The sequence below is a fragment of the Mixophyes fleayi genome, chromosome 7 (genome assembly GCF_038048845.1).
Source record: "Mixophyes fleayi isolate aMixFle1 chromosome 7, aMixFle1.hap1, whole genome shotgun sequence".
Lineage (NCBI taxonomy): Eukaryota > Metazoa > Chordata > Amphibia > Anura > Limnodynastidae > Mixophyes > Mixophyes fleayi.
The window spans coordinates 48,832,326-48,851,552 of record NC_134408.1 but is presented as its reverse complement, the minus strand read 5'-3'; the positions used below and the strand labels follow the sequence as shown (position 1 = coordinate 48,851,552).

At 40.2% G+C, this 19,227-nt stretch overlaps 1 protein-coding gene across 2 annotated transcripts in view; it reads right to left on the bottom strand.

The window, feature by feature from the left end:
* Nucleotides 1–19,227, bottom strand: part of LOC142097723 (uncharacterized) — a 138,366-nt gene that overhangs the window by 63,632 nt on the left and 55,507 nt on the right. For both annotated transcript variants that reach the window (XM_075179802.1, XM_075179803.1), the window contains exons 17-20: nucleotides 17,445–17,566; nucleotides 13,690–13,830; nucleotides 7,782–7,895; nucleotides 6,067–6,195 (exon numbers count right to left, since the gene is read on the bottom strand). In XM_075179802.1, the coding sequence (XP_075035903.1) occupies nucleotides 6,067–6,195; nucleotides 7,782–7,895; nucleotides 13,690–13,830; nucleotides 17,445–17,566 (506 nt within the window). The remainder of the gene's footprint in view (nucleotides 1–6,066; nucleotides 6,196–7,781; nucleotides 7,896–13,689; nucleotides 13,831–17,444; nucleotides 17,567–19,227) is intronic.

The following is a 19,227-nucleotide window of genomic DNA, read 5'->3' as shown; positions in this document are numbered from 1 at the left end:
CGCACCCGGAGGCGGTCACATGACCACAACCTAGAGGCGGGGATTTTGAATCCCCTTCTGTATAAAAACCTCACTCTGACACTCGCTGAGTGTCAGAGCAACACTTACCTGTTCCTGGCTCCTGCTCTTCGTGGATTGCAGTGTCTTCCTGTTCCTGTGTCTCCTGTGTGCTGATCTCTGCCTGTTTGACTTCCCTGGCTCTCTATTCCCTGTGTACCGACCCGGCTTGCTGACCATTCTCCTATTCTTGTGACCCGTGTACCGAACCTGGCTTGTTGACTCCGAGTTGCCTTCTGATTCTGCCTGACTCCATTCCTGTGTACCGAACCGGCTCGTTGACTCCGCTACCACCGCTTCACTCCGCTGTACTACATCTTGAGGCGAACCTGGGGACCGCGACCTGCGACTCCTGGCAGGGAAGCCCACCCCGCCTTGCGGCGGTTCTTGGTGAACACCGGGGAGATCGTTAGACTCCGCACCTCAGGTAAGCCAGCGCTAATCAAGATTAGTAATATAGTATCCAGAATCTGTTACAGTTTGCTCTGACCATGGATACCACAGCTAAAGATCTGTTGGAGCATTTAGTAGGAAGGATGGATAAACAAGAAGCTAACCAAGAGCAACTTTTAAAATTCCTCAATAGTCTATCCACTCGCTTGGATGTTGTCCAGAACACCCTAGTGGCTGGTGGATCACCTGGGCCGGCAGTGGCCCCTGTACCTCAGGCCGCAGCAGCAGCTTCTTCCTCGCAGCCACGGTTGCCTAACCCACCTAAGTTCGATGGAGACCCTAAAAATTGCAGAGGTTTTTTAAATCAATGCTCCATACAATTCGAGCTTCTACCTGGGAACTTCCCCTCCGGAAAAACGAAAGTGGCCTATGTGATTTCGTTATTGTCCGGTCAAGCTTTAGCATGGGCTTCCCCCTTGTGGGAGAGGGACGACCCCATTCTACATAACTTCAACCTCTTCTTGTCCACCTTCAAGAAAATATTTGATGAGCCAGGAAGGGTGTCCAATGCCGCTTCCGGCTTACTACGTCTCCGCCAGGGAAACCAGTCTGTGGGGCAGTATGCGGTCCTCTTCAGAACCATGGCCTCTGAACTTCGCTGGAACGATGAGGCTCTAGTAGCTACATTCTGGCAGGGCCTTTCAGACCGAATCAAAGACGAGTTGGTATCCCAGGAACTCCCTACGTCTTTGGACGACATTATCTCCCTCTGTGTCAAAGTTGATTTGCGTTTCAAGGAACGTAATTCTGAGAAGGAACAGTCGCGGCGTAGCATGATTCGCTTGGCCCCCAACTTCCAAACCCCTGTTCTTCCCCCTGAAGAGCCCATGCAACTTGGGAGGACCCGCTTATCAGCCGAAGAGAGGGAGAGGAGATTTCGGAACAAGCTGTGTTTATATTGTGGAGAGAGTGGCCATCTTCTGAGTTCTTGTCCCAAACGCTCGGGAAACGACAGGGCCTAACGAGTTCTGGAGCTGTGTCGTTGGGCCTCTTTTCTCAGTGTCAGTCAGTTCCCAATAGTAATGATTGCCTGTCTATTCCCATTTCCCTTCAGTTAGGACAAAAGACCTTCCCGCAGTCGGCTCTTCTAGATTCCGGAGCCGCAGGAAATTCATTGTAAATCCATGTCAAGTATTGGCAGCTACACACCTAAAAAAGGGTTGTCCTCCAGGCAAAACATTCATCTTGCCACATCTACGCACCCGGCTCCTTCACTGGGCTCATCACTCACTCTTCTCTGGGCATGCTGGCATTCGCAAGACCTGGGACTTATTGTCCCGAAGCTACTGGTGGCCTTCCTTGCTGGAGGATGTGAAGAGATTTGTTGCTGCTTGTTCCAAATGTGCTCAACACAAGACCTCTAGGAAGAAGCCTTATGGATGCTTGCTCACATTACCCATTCCTGATTACCCTTGGTCACAGATCTCCATGGATTTTATCACGGACCTTCCCCCTTCCAAATCCTGTACTGTAGTGCTTGTGGTCACGGATCGCTTCTCTAAAACAGCCCACTTTATTGCTCTCAAAGGCCTTCCTTCTTCCTCCTCCTTAGCCGATATTTTTATTAAAGAAATATTTCGCCTCCATGGCTGTCCTCAACATATTGTCTCCGATAGGGGATCACAATTCATATCAAAATTTTGGCGGTCTTTTTGCAATAAATCCGGGATCAAGCTTGACTTCTCTTCCGCATATCATCCCCAGTCCAATGGGGCTACTGAGAGAACCAACCAAGAATTAGAGAAGTTTCTAAGAATATTTATCTCTAGTAACCAAGACAACTGGGTGGACCTTCTCCCTTGGGCCGAGTTCGCCCATAACAACCATTTTCATGAGGCCATCTCTAACTCCCCCTTTTTTGTTCTGTATGGCTGCCATCCTAGACTACCCACCTTCTCTCAAGTCTCATCTTCTGAAGTTCCAGCAGTGGACTCTCTGGTTCGTAACTTCTCTGATATTTGGGAAAAAACCAAGACAAACTTAAAACAAGCAACTACTCGTTCCAAAAAATTCTACGATAAAAGGAGAAGAATGACTCCAAGTTTTGCAGTTGGTGACAGGGTATGGCTATCCACCCAGAACATTCGTTTAAAGGTTCCCAGTAAAAAATTTGCTCCCAAGTTTATTGGCCCATTTGCTATATCTGAGATTATTAATCCCGTAGCCTTTAGATTGAGTCTGCCTCCCTCCTTACGCATACCCAATGTCTTCCATGTCTCCTTGTTAAAACCGATGGTAACCAACAGATTCTCCACCTCATCCAGAACTCCTCCTCCTGCTGTGGATCGGGATCAAGTGGAATACGAGATTAAAACTATCCTAGATTCTCGTAAAGTTCAAGGTGCCATACAGTTCTTGGTGGATTGGAAGGGTTACGGCCCTGAGGAGCGCTCATGGGTAAGAGCCATTGACCTACATGCTCCCCGTCTACTTAAATCCTTCCATAAAAAATTTCCTTTGAAACCCTATTAGGTGTTCGGAGTCCACCTTTATGGCAGGGGGTACTGTTACGGACTTACCTTATCCCCGCCGCTCCGTCCAGCCGCACTTCCGCATTCAGGACCATGTGACCGCACCCGGAGGCGGTCACATGACCACAACCTAGAGGCGGGGATTTTGAATCCCCTTCTGTATAAAAACCTCACTCTGACACTCGCTGAGTGTCAGAGCAACACTTACCTGTTCCTGGCTCCTGCTCTTCGTGGATTGCAGTGTCTTCCTGTTCCTGTGTCTCCTGTGTGCTGATCTCTGCCTGTTTGACTTCCCTGGCTCTCTATTCCCTGTGTACCGACCCGGCTTGCTGACCATTCTCCTATTCTTGTGACCCGTGTACCGAACCTGGCTTGTTGACTCCGAGTTGCCTTCTGATTCTGCCTGACTCCATTCCTGTGTACCGAACCGGCTCGTTGACTCCGCTACCACCGCTTCACTCCGCTGTACTACATCTTGAGGCGAACCTGGGGACCGCGACCTGCGACTCCTGGCAGGGAAGCCCACCCCGCCTTGCGGCGGTTCTTGGTGAACACCGGGGAGATCGTTAGACTCCGCACCTCAGGTAAGCCAGCGCTAATCAAGATTAGTAATATAGTATCCAGAATCTGTTACAGAAAGTAAGTAATCATGCCAGGTCTAAGCCTGGGTACACACTACAGTGTTTTCAGTCCATTATCGGGCCACACGATAAATCACACAATAAACGACCGTTCGGCCCGTTATTGCATTAGTGTGTACACTGCAACGATGAGTGACTATAGTTCCAAAGCACATCATATCGTTTGATTTGATTTTTAAACCTAACTAAAAATCTCATTTAACGATGGAAGGATATTGGTCCAATTCTGCAGTGAGATGCACTCATAACCGGCAGTGCCCATAGATCTCTATGGAGTGTGTAGAGTCACGATCTTTTCAGCCGATGGTTATGACAGACGAAGAGCACAGATCTGAGTACACAAACTATATCGCATTGGGAGAAATTTTCTGGAGTGTGTACCCAAGCCTATTAGTTGTCCCCATTTATGCAATCATTATGCAATAGTGGACTATTCACATGGGCTTGAACAGAATGATGAACAATTTAATAACTTCTATGCACGGGCTCGGTGTTAAAATGTAAGCAACTGATGAGATCATCCATAGTAGAAACAGTACTGCAAAAAGCTGGCAGCAGAGAACTGCCAGATGTACTAAATATAAAATATCTCATTGCTTAAGTATGTGTGATGTTATCACTGATTTTTATTATTGTTCTGATTTTCACGATAGCTCGTCTTTATTGGTATCATAAGAAAACGTTACGCCAATAGATATCATTTTACTAGAAATTGCTCCTTTTGACCTTTATTTATCAGGGGTATTTAATCTCAGCAGATGTTAGTGCGCTATAGAATAAATGTCAATGTTTTCTTCAGTGGGGCTTGTGGGTGGGAGAATGAAGGGAAAACTTTTCCACACTTTCTTTAGCTGATGTTACTGTGGGCAAGTAAGCAGGGCATATCATTGTAAGATAGGAGCAGCGTTCATTTGTGTTGCCGATTGAAAGATTTGGAAATCCGCCATAGTTCTATTATGTGGAAGTTGTGAGTTGGATTTTATATTGATCCTTTTGTCTCGAATGTGTGTTAATATCACCTAACTTCTACCTGCACTCATCTCTCATCAGACATACACAGTTTATTCAGTAGGTGCTCAGACTGTAAATACACACAATAAACATCACAGACACAGGCGCCTGTCAATACATCCAATAATCATCCTTTTTAGTTTGAAAGTAATTGTCAGCACATATTTTCTTTGCTGGTGCAAACTCCTGCTACTCTGCAACCACTGCCATCTTACTGTAAACCCATGCTTATTGACATACATCTAGGTACACTTGTATAATTCAAGGTGCATGGATAACCAAAGATAATTTTGACAATTTTGTACTGTGCTTCGACCATTTCTTCTAAATGATTGACAGTCGGTACCCTTTGAACATTTCTGAAAATTTCCATTTAAAAATATTTAAGCCTAAACAATAAGATAGTTTGTGGACTATTTTGGGTATTAATGGCCTTTATTTAAAGTTGGAAGTAAGTCCAGCTGTTGTTCACAAAAATGTGCTTTGCTGCACTGTGTATGCGCAGTAACATAACTTGCACCTGCTGCCCCCTATGCCTGGAGAGGTGGATGGGCATACACATGTAAATGTAGCATGTCCCGTTGAGATGTAGCTGAGTTTAAGTAGAAAGTATATCTGTTGCTGGCTCTAGTGTAAAGATACATCTTGATGTTGATGATTTAAATATATATTTCTTTTTTTAAATCCCTCCACCCAGGGGCTAACACAGAATTTCTAGAGGGATGTTTCCAAATGCTTTATTTTGGAACAAAGTAAAATTCAGCTGGCTGCAATATGCCTGCAGCAGACACTTTCAGTAGTCATATTATTTTTATTGTAAATAACAAGTGTGGCTAAGTCACAAATTGTTGTTATTGTTGTTATTCCATACTTGCCAACTTTGGCAAGGACTGCTCTGGGAGATGTGCGGGAGGTGGGCGTGTTGGGGGTGGGGCCCGGTAGATCACATCATTTGGCCCCACCCCCAAAACAGCAATCACATTTTCTGACCAATTACAATGGGGGTGGGGCCACGATGACACACAATTCCCATCCTAAGCCCCACCAACACCACTTTACTATTGAGGTGGTTAGGAACCGGGAGGGTGTCCTGATCTCCCGGGACTTTGGGAGGACTCCCAGTAATTTGGGAGTCTCTCGGACATTCCAGAACAGAAGGCAACTATGTGTTATTCACATAGTGTAAGATGTTATCTAATTAATACTAGTGACCACTTATGGGGTGAGTAGAACTTACACAGAAGCAGCTACTGAATAGTGTAGAAGGGAAACAGTGAGACAGATATGGTTTATGTTTACAGTAACCTTTGGGTCTATTTTGCACATTTAACCCCTCATAAAGGTAGACTTATCCTTCAATATGTAATCATTATTAAAGATCCACTTAGAAATCCTTGTAGTTTCTGAACAGTTTTCTGTTAAATATGTTTTACCTTATACTGCAGACTTTGCACAATTTTTTTATCATCCCACTTCATGTCCACATTCTCATGAATCACGTTTGATGCTTTTTCCATATATCCACACACTTGAAGATTCCTGACACCCAGGATGTGCTGGATCTGTAACATGAGTTACATAATATGAATTATTACCAGAAACTCAGTATCAAAAGTTTAACCAATATAAATTACCATATCAATGTTAACTACTTTTTTTTTTAATTCATACTTAAAGGAATATGTTTAACTGAACGTTTTACAGTCATTACAGAATTCTGTGGAAAAAAAAAGTCTGGCAGCATGAATCTTGGTCAGCGTTGGCTTTCATATTGTTTCTTATTAAAGGAAAGGGTATGCTAGAACTCTTCAAAATGTAGAATTAGTAACTGTATGTAGTCCATTCTTGCCTGCTCTCTCTGAATGTCTGGGAGGCTCCCGAATCCCGAAGCAGGCACCCTACCAGATCCCAGGTGTAGGCAGGGCAGGATTAACCATAGGGCTAACTGGGCTATAGCCCAGGGGCCTATGGCATCCAGGGGGCCCTTGAAAGTGCTCAGCAGCAGTATTGATCGGTCGGGGGCGGGGGCGCCCCCAGCCCGATCAGTGCTGCTGAGCACTTTCACTGCAGTACTTCCCCGGCGCGCTGTAGTCTCCTTACTGAGGAGATCTCGTGAGTCTCACTCTCACGAGATCCCCTGAGTAAGGAGTGTACAGCGCGCCGGGGAAGGATCACCGGGGAAAGAGGGGCGGCTCGGATCACGGGGGGGGGGGCCCTCACGGGGGAATGGAGGCCCCCTTAGCCCAGGGGCCTCCATTCCCTTAATCCGGCCCTGGCGGGGCTTTATGACACAATTTGTGTCACGAAGCCCCACCCCCTGTGGTGAAATGCCGTGGATGATGCCCCTTCATGCACATGCTTCCTGACCTCCCCTCTGGGATCTCCAGGAGCGGAGGTTCTAAATATTGGCAAGTATGTTTTTCCAAAACAGATTACTATAAGCAGGTTAATTTTTAAGGTAACTATAGTTTATTAAAGATCTGTGTGGAGCAGTAATAAAAGCACTTTGAAACAGGTAAATCTAATTGGAAATTACATTTTTATGCAGAATTTTTTATTCATTTTTTAATTTTAAGATTTAATTGCAAGATGTTTTTGTATTATTGTGAAAATATGTTATTATTTACCTCTAATATATTTTTCGTTTTTATATGACTTTATTTAATAAGATGTACTAACAGGCTATGGAATTTTGAAAATTAGATTTTATATACATTTCAGTATGATGGAGGATTACCATAACACCTGCTTGCCTACTCACTCAGAATGTTGGGGAGTCCTTCCAGACTCCCAAAAGAGCAGGCATTCTCTCAGATCCTGGCGGAGGCAGTGCTTAAAAATGCAATTCAAGTCATCTCTCCACGTCCGTTACTGTGTAATGCCGTGAATCTCGGCATTACATAGCAGATTCCATGGCCACAGTGATGTGATTACTGCCATCGGGGGTGGCATAGGATTACACACACATCGTAGAAGACAGTGTGAGCATGAAAACATGGCAATTTTACGGAGTATATCTGTCCTTACCACCATGTGAAAAACTGAACTCAGATGATCCATGTACTTACACTTTAGTATTATAAATAAGTATTTAAATAACATGGTTTTCTTTAAAAAAAAATGTCTCAAGCAATCACACAGTTCATACCTGACCTGGCAAAATGCTCACACAGGCATTCCATACTTTGGTGGAATTGATAAAGTTGTCCTCCAAGTTGATTGTGAAGTTTACTGGATGGCCTTTGTTCCAAGCAAGATGTGTCTGTAACACATACGTGTACATAAGAGTAATGTAAGATGCACACCATTTGAAGGTAGGTTTAGTTAGTTTCCAAAATACTATAATCCTTTAACAAAATCAAGAGCTGAGATTTATTTTCTTTACCTTGTACTATATCTGTGAAGCCTGGGGAATGTCTATTCCTCAACATGGACATATTATAGAATACAGATTGAACATACAAGGAGAATATTACTATTTGCATATGGATAATTGATCACTGTTGAAACAGTTAGGAAATAAATAATGCATCAAGCAATTTGCTATTTTTGACTCTGATCTATTGCATGGTACATTTGCATACCTCCCAACATTTATAAATCCGTCACCTATACAAGGGGTGTGGCCACATTACAATGGGTGTGTGGCAACACCACTTTAGGGGCATGGCCACAACCAGGGCGTGTATAGCACATTTGGAGTGCTAGGCTGCCCAATACTCTCCTTAAAATCACCTACATTGCCAGTGGGCACGGCTGCCGTTCACTACTGCTCTGAGCAACAAAGAACATACAACACCTCCCAAATCTCCTACCTGCAAGATATAGCTATCCCAATTGGGATGGTGGGACAAAGCCCTCAAATGGGGACTGTCCCACATAAATTGTAATGGTTGGGAGATATGCATTCGTGTGGAAAGACATATATGTGTAATATAGTGATCAATGATCCTTATCCATGCAGTACTAAGCTCATTGTAAGTTCCACAAGGAACATAGCAGAACAGAGCACAACACACATGATTGTAACACACCTCTATAAATAGGGTCTAAGATGAAACTCTACTAAATGAAAATGAAAAAAAATTGCAACATAGATAACATGTAAAAGTTTATAAAATTCCTGATGCTATATGATAAAAAAAAAAAAAAAAATTTAGTTGATTTTTAAAACAGCTATCTGCAAAATAATCCAGGTGAGCTTTTACAGTGATTTCCTATCACTAACTCTCTTTCATTACAACAGACCTTTCACAGGCAATCAATTAGGCCTTGTTTGATCATATTTGCCTACTCTCCTGGAATGTCCAGGGATTCCTGAATTTCGGGGAGTTCTTGTGGACTCCATCTTGTGAAGTGGGTGGGGCCATGATGACACAATTCGTTGTAAAATCATCACAGCCCTGCTTCCCACTACATGATGACACTGCATAATGATGCTGCATGGTGACGCTGCATAACGATGCTGCATTTTGATGCTGCATAACGATGCTGCATGGTGACACTGCATGTTTGTGCTGCATGGTGACGCTGCATGATGATGCTAATTGCAGGCAGTGATGACACAAATTACATCATCCTGACCACTACACTTGCCCCTTGAACCTCCCCTCTGTGATCTGTGGAAAGCTGATATGGTGATATGCCTTTTTCGATTATAAGGTAGCAAATAAATTACTAACACTGATTTGCAAATAGTTTTCATTATATTGTGAATATAAAAAAGGGTGTAGTTCCAATTAATAAATATTGGATATTTGTTTTGACTGACAACAAATAAAACTTTAAACAATAACAAATTAAAAAAAAATAGAACAAAATGAACAAATAAGAGTGACAACAAGCATTCTTCACAATGCTACAATTCTGGTTACCACAATTTTTTTTATTATATATATCTATATATATATATAGTGACAAAGAGGGTTATTAGCCACTCTTACATAGGAACAGGTGAGGTCCGAGGGAGCCTGCAGGTACAGGCTGCAGACAGGGTAGCGTTCTTGCAGAGTAAGACTCCTAGGTTGAACATACACAGATGATGGACAGGGTCTAAATGAGGTAACTAGACTAGAGGGCAGGGCTTATTGTATTTAAACCTGTATTGTTAATTTCTACAGTGAAACCAATGCCACTGGGAAAGTGGCAATTGCCGGTATATACTGCATGTCGGTTTTTTATACCAAAAGTGGTCCTAGGAAGGACAACTGGTGAACCACCAACAGGGTCATGGGGGCCCAAGGCTCATTGATGTGCGTGAGGAGTGAAGGCTAGTCTGTCTGGCCCAATCCCACAGAAGAGCTACTGTAGCACAAATTTCTGAAATAGTTAACGCTTGCTATGATGTAAAGGCGACTTCAAGACACTGTTCTATCCTGGTTCTCATCCTACCTTTCTAACCGCTCTTTCACTGTTAATTTCTCTGAGGCCACCTCTGCTCTGCTTCCTTTATCAGTTGGAGTACCGCAAGGCTCAGTGCTAGGTCCTCTGCTGTTTTCTATCTATACCGCTTCTCTTGGAAATCTAATAAGTTCCTTTAGATTTCAGTATCATCTCTGTGCAGATGATACACAAATTTATTTATCCTCTCCTGAACTCTCAACATCTATATTGTTCCGTGTAACTGATTGTCTTTCTGCCATTTCATCTTGGATGTCCTCCCGCCAACTCAAACTTAATCTTTCTAAAACAGAGTTAATAATATTCCCACCCACCAACAAGAGCATACCCAACATTTCTATCTCTGTTGATAACATGACCATAAATCCCACCCCACAAGCTCGCTGCCTAGGTGTAATCCTTGAATTACACCTATCCTTTGTTCCTCAAATTGACTCTATATCTAAATCATCTTACATACATATAAAAAACATTTCCAGAATTCGCACATATCTCACACAAGACACTGCAAAAACCTTAATTCATGCACTTATTATCTCCCGCATTGACAATTGCAATTCCCTCCTTACTGGTCTTCCCCAAAGCAGACTTAAACCCCTACAATCTATTTTGCACGCTGCGGCAAGATTGATTTTCCTTGCAAATCGTTATTCCTCTATTGAATTACTCTGTATGTCTCTACACTGGTTGCCTGTTTTCTACCGAATCCAATATAAAATACTTTTACTAACCTACAAGGCCATCAACAAAGTGGCACCAACATACATCTCCTCTCTTGTCTCAAGATGTCTCCCAACTTGGCAACTTCGTTCTGCACAGGATCTGCGTCTCTCATCCACACTCATTACATCCTCCCATTCCTGGTTACAGGACTTTCTTCAGGCTGCACCCACTCTATGGAATTCTCTCCCTCACACAATAAGACTCTCCTCTGGTCTACAAGCTTTCAAGCATTCTCTGAAAACCCACCTCTTCAGTCAAGCTTATAATATTCCTCAACTATCCTCTTAAACTCACTACATTACCCTATTACCACCCGTTATACAACTACCCCTTGACCAACATTGTTGTGTGACAGGATCATTTAGCTTATGAGTCCCTTTTACCTTTGCAGTCGGCCCAGCCAGACTGCAAATGTAGACTTAACCTCATGTGTCAAACTCCCATTGTCCCATAGATTGTAAGCTTGTGAGCAGGGCCGTCTCACCTCTTTGTCTGTTTTACCCAGTTTGTTTATTAGTTTACTATGTTTGTCCCCAATAGTAAAGCGCTATGGAATATGTTGGCGCTATATAAATAAATGATGATGATGATGATGATGAAAGGCGGCAGAACACACAATGCATCAAAACATATATATATATATATACATAGTTCATCCAATATACCAAGCCACTTGCATGGATGAGTAAATAAGATGCTCATACATCTATATATATATTCATACACTCTAGTGATAGATATAGTCTTTAAAATATGTTATATTTATGTGTCTGAACTTATCAGATTGTTCTTGTGCTGATTTGAGGCACAAATGATTTATTCTTGAGAACTGGTGAAGTTCTCCTAAATGGATAGAGTAAACAGCAGTTAATGGTTTATACTGGAAGTCGTATTTTTATTACTTTATTCATTGATGGGAAGTTAGTAACTAATAATAGAAGGCATTGCCTTCCTTAGAATGAATTAACCTTAAAAATGATTTTGATAAGCTATGGAGAGCAAATTGCTTCATCTTACATTTTCCTTTATATACAAAGAACATAATAACATGATATTTCCCTATTGGTTTAAAGGGACTGTAACTTTAAATATTCTCTGCTTAATTGTAACCACCACTGAAGAATGTATATGCTATGTTCTATGTTACCCCTCTATGAACAAAGTTGGGATTGTGTCCGCCACCTCTTTGACTGTCTATGTTATATTTGTGTCCTACTTGATAGAACACACCCACAATTATGTCTTACCACACCCTCAGTGACATGACACATTTGCCGTTTCACTAAGCCAGGCAAATGTATTATATAAGAGAATTATCACTTCTAAGTAAGATTGACAAGACAGCTCTGTAGAAATAAAAAGAGTATGAGGAATAGAAGACAAAGTATCAGGAAGTATGTCCCACTGGCTGCTGTGCTGAGCAGTGGAGAATGGATGCTAGGTCCCTTTGTCACGGATGCGTGTGACAATGCAAGGGTTTATTTAGGGGAGGGATGGGGGTTGGGAGCGACCCCTTTTCAGAGGTAATATGGTCATTTCCTGTTTCACAAACATTAAATATTGGTAGAAATTTCAACTGTTCATTTTGTGTGGGGAAAAGACATACAGTAAGTGTATAGATAGCGGGATATGACTAATAACCACTAAAATAAATTGACATTTAGAGTGTGATTGTACTTATGAATCCAGTTCTATTCATACTCTATGTGCTTCCAAATAAAAGAAAATGTTGAGAGAACGAAAAAACTTTCTTCCTTAGGTTTCTTTGATGAGTGATTGCTGTACAATTCCAATAATAATGAACAGTATAAAATGGGCTTAATTTTACAAGAGGTAAAAAAGCTATTCTGGTAAAATTGTGGTTCCTGACACCTAGCCGTGTGAATAGAAGTCTTCATTGGGGAGAAAAAAAATGATAAAAGTAAAAATGGGGCCAAGTGGAGGTCATTAAATTGAAAGACTCAGTATCATAGAACAATCCAATATATCTACACATGCCCTGGCTTTAACCACAATCATGATAAAGAGCTGTGAGAAGTATTTTGGTAACATCCCTTTACTTTCCACAGGAAGTCCCAAAGATTTCCATATAAATTATGTCTTAACCTCAGTATGGCAAATGAGCTGTGAGAAACATTCTAACATAACAGACTATTTGGTCTAAACTTCTTAAAAGATATGAATCATAATACTGGGTCAGTTTCTGGATAATAAAAAAATGCTAATAGAGGTAGAAAAATCAAGAAGAAACAAGGACACGAGGAGTGAGACCTGAAATGTTTATAGAAAAAATAAATGTCTCAAGTACTCTATGTTTAACTAAATTGTTAAAAGTAAAAAAAAGCTATTTCATGGCATCCAAAAGCTGTATGTACTTTTTTACTACAGTAGCAGATTGAGAAAATAATTATTCAGAATACATGACCAGTGTTGCTTCAGCCATAAGTGTGAGCAGCTCATCTCTTAGAATGTACCCAAGGAAATCTAGAGAGGGAAACTCTGCCCCACCAGCAGTGCCCACAGATCATATTATGCCCCACCAGTAGTGCCCACAGATCATATTATGCCCCACCAGTAGTGCCCACTGATCATATTATGCCCCATCAGTAGTGCCCATAGATCATATTATGCCACATAGTCGTGCCCCCAGATCATATTATGCCACACGGTAGTGCCCCCAGTTCATATTATGCCAAACAGAAGGTCACTGTCAGCTTAAAGCAATGCTGGCTGTACCGGTAATTTTGCTGACAAGCACAGAGACGGCATCCATAGGGTATGTCTGGGCACACTGTGTGCATATGCCTATGGAACCATCCCTCTCTTGTATTGAGCATGCATAATTAATGCGTATTTGTGTGTTCTTTAATAATTTCCTATCCTTGCTAAATATAAAAAGGTGTTTATTTTAGTGTTTCTACCTTCTAATATACCTTTTGATTGTATTGATTGTCTTTCCATTCCAATAAAGAACAAAGTTCCACCTCCGTTACGGCAAAGTTGAATGGATGAGATATGCTGGTTCTGTAGAATAAGTGTTCCTCTCCAATATTCAGTGATGAAGAAATGTTGACCTTCAGAACAAAACATAATTGTCATTACAAAACAGGAGCAAGTTAATATGGCACCAGTCTGGTATTAAATAAGTCATATGCAATATTTATAACTTTGCTATATATCGCTGAGCAACCCATGGTTACATTATTGAACACACCACTTTCCAAGCTTCTAGCATGCTTTCCCAAAATATAAGAGGGGTCAGTCTGCTACCATGTACTGTCTGAATGTCCTAGGCCCTAGGCACCTAGAATGGATCCCAGTCAGCTCCTTATAACTTTGGACAAATCACTCTTACACTCTGTGTCACAGCACCAAGACTGCATCATTGCAGTAACTGAACCTGAGAAATTCTGTGTGATGTGCAAATGCGCTACATAATAAATACAATTTGAGTAAAAGAATCATTTCATACATATGCACAGGGTAAGAGATAAATAATTGGAAAAAATGATTTTGTATTTTCAAGTGATGCTTATGAGTATATATGTAAAACAAACTACACAGAACATACATATATTAATATATGGAAATGCTCTCAAATATAACTACAGGTAAAATACAACTTCATGCTGTATAACAAAGTATTGAATCAATTTCAAATATATTATTAGTAACAGAGTTATTTATATAGTGCCTCCATATTATGCAGTACTTTACAGGGAATATTTAGTCATTCGCATCAGTCCATGCACCAGTGGAGCTTACAATCTATTCCCTACCACTTGGATATACACTAGGGTTAATTTTGTTAAAAGCCAATTAACCTACCAGTATGACTTGGGAATTTGGAAGAAAGCCGAGGAAACCTATCCAAGCACGGGGAGAACATGCAAACTCAACACAGATAGGGCCCAGATTGGAATTAAACCCATGTCCCCAGTGCAGTGAGGCAGCAATGCTAATAAGCTAAGCATTGCCATTTGTGCCAAGTGTAATATTTACTTATAGCTAATATGTTAACTTGTTACATTGTAGCACACATAAATATAGGTTGCAGATACGATAGACAATTGTAGACTTAGATAAAATGTGTTAACTTAAGATCCATAAACGTTTTCTTTGGTTTAACCTTGTCAATAGCACATAGGCACCATATGCACAATAGTACAGCAATGGTGGTTTTGTTTCGGTTTCTCAGTTGTTATTTAAAATAATGAATCATCCTGTCCTGGGTAATTCACATTTTTGATATTTGTAACCAAAAACAAAGAAGAATGAGAAATAAACCACATAGAGAAATGAAAGAATGAAGGCTGGGGGAATATCTGTGTGTAAGAGGGAAAAGTAATGAGAAAGGTGGGGGGCTAAGACTAGTTTGACTATATGGTTTGAATAGTCAATTTATGAGTCAGTGTAATTAAATACAGCTCCTAAGAAGAGACTCAGTTGGAGCCAGGGCCAACAAAAATCCCATGCCTCACAGCGTCTGTGTTGGTTGAGCATCGTGTTGGGGCGATACTGAGAGGTATGACTTATAGAGTGCGGAGGTTTTAAAGTCTAAACCAAGTATTACGAAATGTCTAAGATCCATATAGTTGGGTTATTTAGTTTAAAAACAATAACACAAGATAAGCTTGTCTTTGATATGTGGTTACCTTGTAAAGTATTTCCATTAATTTATTTATTATTAAGTATGTTACTTTTTTTACCATTTGCACTTAGAATTGCTATGTAGACATAGTACATGTTATTTTTCCAAAATATTTTCTGTCTTAAACATTTTTTTTCAAACCTTTCTGTTTTTTTCAAGCATCAGATTCTTGTGACTAGTTTGGAATCCATCTATAAGAAATTATTGTTCTCTAACTTTAACTAAACCACAAGACCCAAAACTACATCTACCAGCTTCCAGACCATTGTATCGCGGTTAGTGTTTTAATGAGGAACTCAGTAAAAAAAATAATTGTGATAAATAGTAATATTACTAAGCCAACGCAGCACAAAACAAAAAGCAAAAAATCGCTACCTCTAATCATGAAGGGGTTAAAAGTTTCCTTTAATGTGCAAATAAAATGATGCTGCTACAGACCTTGTAGGTGAATACACCACAAATTAGAAATCGTACCCCCGTCAACTTAACAAAAATAGGAGAGTAGTAAAGACTAAGTAGTAAAGAAATAACAATTTAAGAAATAAACAAATTGAATGAACATAAAAAATATATGATGCTCCCTGAACAATGCTGCCATGAGAAGATGCATACATAGGCATATATGGCCAATATGGTAAACACAGTCCTAGATATACCCTTAGCTGGACAAATTCCAGGCACTAGATTAGTAAAGAAAACAATGTAAAACCCAGTCCCAAAAGATTTGTTTACCTGGGTGACCACAGCATCTTACTTTTCCCACTATTTTTTAGCTTGCTTTTGTTATGTTGTTGGTGGACATCCTGTTGCAGGTCTGTAAAAAGACTGGCAGGAGTGAGGAGAGTCCAACAATGCCTGCAGCACTCTCTCCACACTTGACAATCTGGGGGTATATTTACTAAACTGCAGGTTTGAAAAAGTGGAGGTGATACTTATAGCAACAAATCAGATTCTAGTTATAGTTATTTAGTACATTCTACAAAATGACAGCTAGAATTTGATTGGCTGTTATAAGCAAAATCTCCACTTTTTCACACCCGCAGTTAAGTAAATATATTCCCAGGTCTCTTTTGGAACCGGAAGTGTCTGTGGGAATGAGCAGGAGTAGGCAGAAGTGAGATGCTAGTGCTGAACCCCAGATAAGTAATCTTTGTGAACCTGGTTTTAATAACACCTAAAATGTAATTTTCAGGAATTATTCTTTAACTATGGCTCTAAATAATGTAAATCTGTTGTTTATTTTTCTAGGATACATTATATAGCTGTCAGCTGAAAACACTCTAACCCAAAGTGCCCAGTGTTGCGTAACGGTATAGTGCCAAGGGTGACTCTCCAGAGCCAATTCACATTACACTTACAATTGAGAGAATGGCTGATGACCCAGGAACCAAAAGCTGGTTAGAGGGCTGAATGCATACATGGAGGCTCTAAATGGAAAATAAATGGCATCATTCAGGTACCAATCTTTGTGGCGGTGGCAGGAGGGTTAGTAAAAATCATTGTGATCACCCTCTGTATAGTTATTTGACGGATAAGCAGCACTGCCCATTGGCGATGACACTCCACAACCCAAATGTTCTGAACAAGAGATTCCATACCTATAGTTTTAGTTTGTACCACTACTCATGTGATTCATTTCATGTACATGTCAAAAGAAGTGATTCTTCCTAGTAGTTTTACCTGTATCTAACTTCTAGACGTATTAAAGTATGTTCTGTAACCCTCCACTTTGAAATAGTCTTCCATCAAGAACTTTGTATAACCTTTCAATTGCATTTAGATATGATTTTCTCTACTGACCTGTACACTTTTAGATTACTTCTTTTGTAGAAAGTAATTGTGTCTCTGCCCTGTAGGGTTCCATAAAGACAATTACATACACTTCATAATGTAGCAGAGCAATCAGCTACCATTACTGCCTTTGGTGATATGATTTACTATGTAGTTATTACATACATGCAGATATTACATACATGATACATAAATGTATTTTATATCATACATAAGCAATGCTATATATTAATTTTTAGTGTGTACCTGGTTTTTGTTGCTCCAACCAAAGGCAAAATAATCCTGATGGCTGTACATTGAATGCTCTATGTTGATGCTGACGTTGGCCTGTCGTAGAGCTGACAATACAAGCGACTGAGAAAACTCACCTGTAACACAATATTTATATATTTATTCCTGTATTTTAAACAAGTAGTTTAAACAATAGCTTATTTTTGAATATCTTCTATAAAATACATGGAAAAGAAAGGGTCTTTCAAAGTGTTTTTCACAAGAACAACAGTTTGGATAAGAATTTTCAATTTTATAAATAGGACCTGTGATGTCACATTGAGGTTCTGGGAGACCAGGTTTTGGAGCTACACAGCCGGCTTAGTCGAACACATTTGGCCTCTTTTGCGAACTTCCAAACACCTGAGGTGCAATGCAAAACCCTCTTTAATTTACTTTAGTGTGCATCATAGCACATGGGCTAGCGGAACAAGATGGAGGCACAGAAGTTTGCAGTGGCCAATGGGAGAAGTCAGGTGGTGTGAGGGCATTGCTTCCAAAGCCCAGAGCATGCATAATGGTGGGCCTACTTTTGGAAGTGAGATTAATGAAATTAGATTAGGGTAAAGATCAATCAACTGGCCAAAACTCTGGGGAATGGGGAATAGTAAATAATAAATCAAAAACAATACTTATGGTTTAAGAATCTTGATGCAATCTCCAGATGAGGAGAGTTTTGGTATACTAACCACCTACCAAGACTTACATCTGGAGATTGCATGCAGCACCAACTAACATCTTTTATCCTGGTAATATTTGATATTTCATTTATGCTTGCTGTTTGACTCCTTCATGTAGGAGGTTTTGTACACCTATCCCATTTTCATATTTTGTGATTTTATATTGTTTTAAATGTGAGTGTGTATATATTGGAACATATTAAATATTTGGTATTTTAAATGGTATTACACTAGAATTTGCTGCCTTCTTATTAATGATATGAAAAAATACTGAATGGAGGAAAGATTGACATCACTGAAAAGAGTACCATAACTCACAAGAATACCATACTATAGGTTCTTATATCATATATGTTTGGTGAGCCTATTACCATTGGGGTCTACAGGTATGATTCCTAGATGTAAGAGATATGTCTTTACCAGGAGACTATTCACTTTTTGAGAGATTACACCCTTGTGCTTGTTTTTGCACACTTTGGGTGAGTGCACTACAACTGGGGGAGATTTTTTGGAAACCTTGAGAAAGTTATCCAAAGGATCACTTTCACCTTATTCATATAACTGGGACTTTGGCTTTATATGTGAATCACTATTTAGTCATATATGTATCCTGTATTAGATCATTTACAGTATGACACTATTTTTTAGATAAATATTGGAGGAAGATTAGAAGACACTGATTCATCAGGATTCTTAAACCACAAGTATTGTTTTTGATTTATTATTCACCAGTGTTTTGGCAGGTTGATTGCTTCTATTAGAGACACCATAATCGCTGAAAATATTTTACAAAAATGTTTCACTGTGTTTGATTTTTGAAGCTATTGTACGGTTTCATTGGAGTATATGTCAGTTGTATTTGGTATTGGAGTGCTATTTATTTTCCTTTACAAATTATCCACCAAATCTTGCCAAATGTAATCAAGATAGTTCTCATGTTGTCTCTAACTCATGACTAGTTTAAGTCATGACAGGGACTGAAAATGGAGCAGTATTGTAGGAGAAACAAAAGTTGGACTATTGATGTGACTTGTACTGTGAACTTCTTTACATTTTCCCACTTTCTACGCACCAGAGAG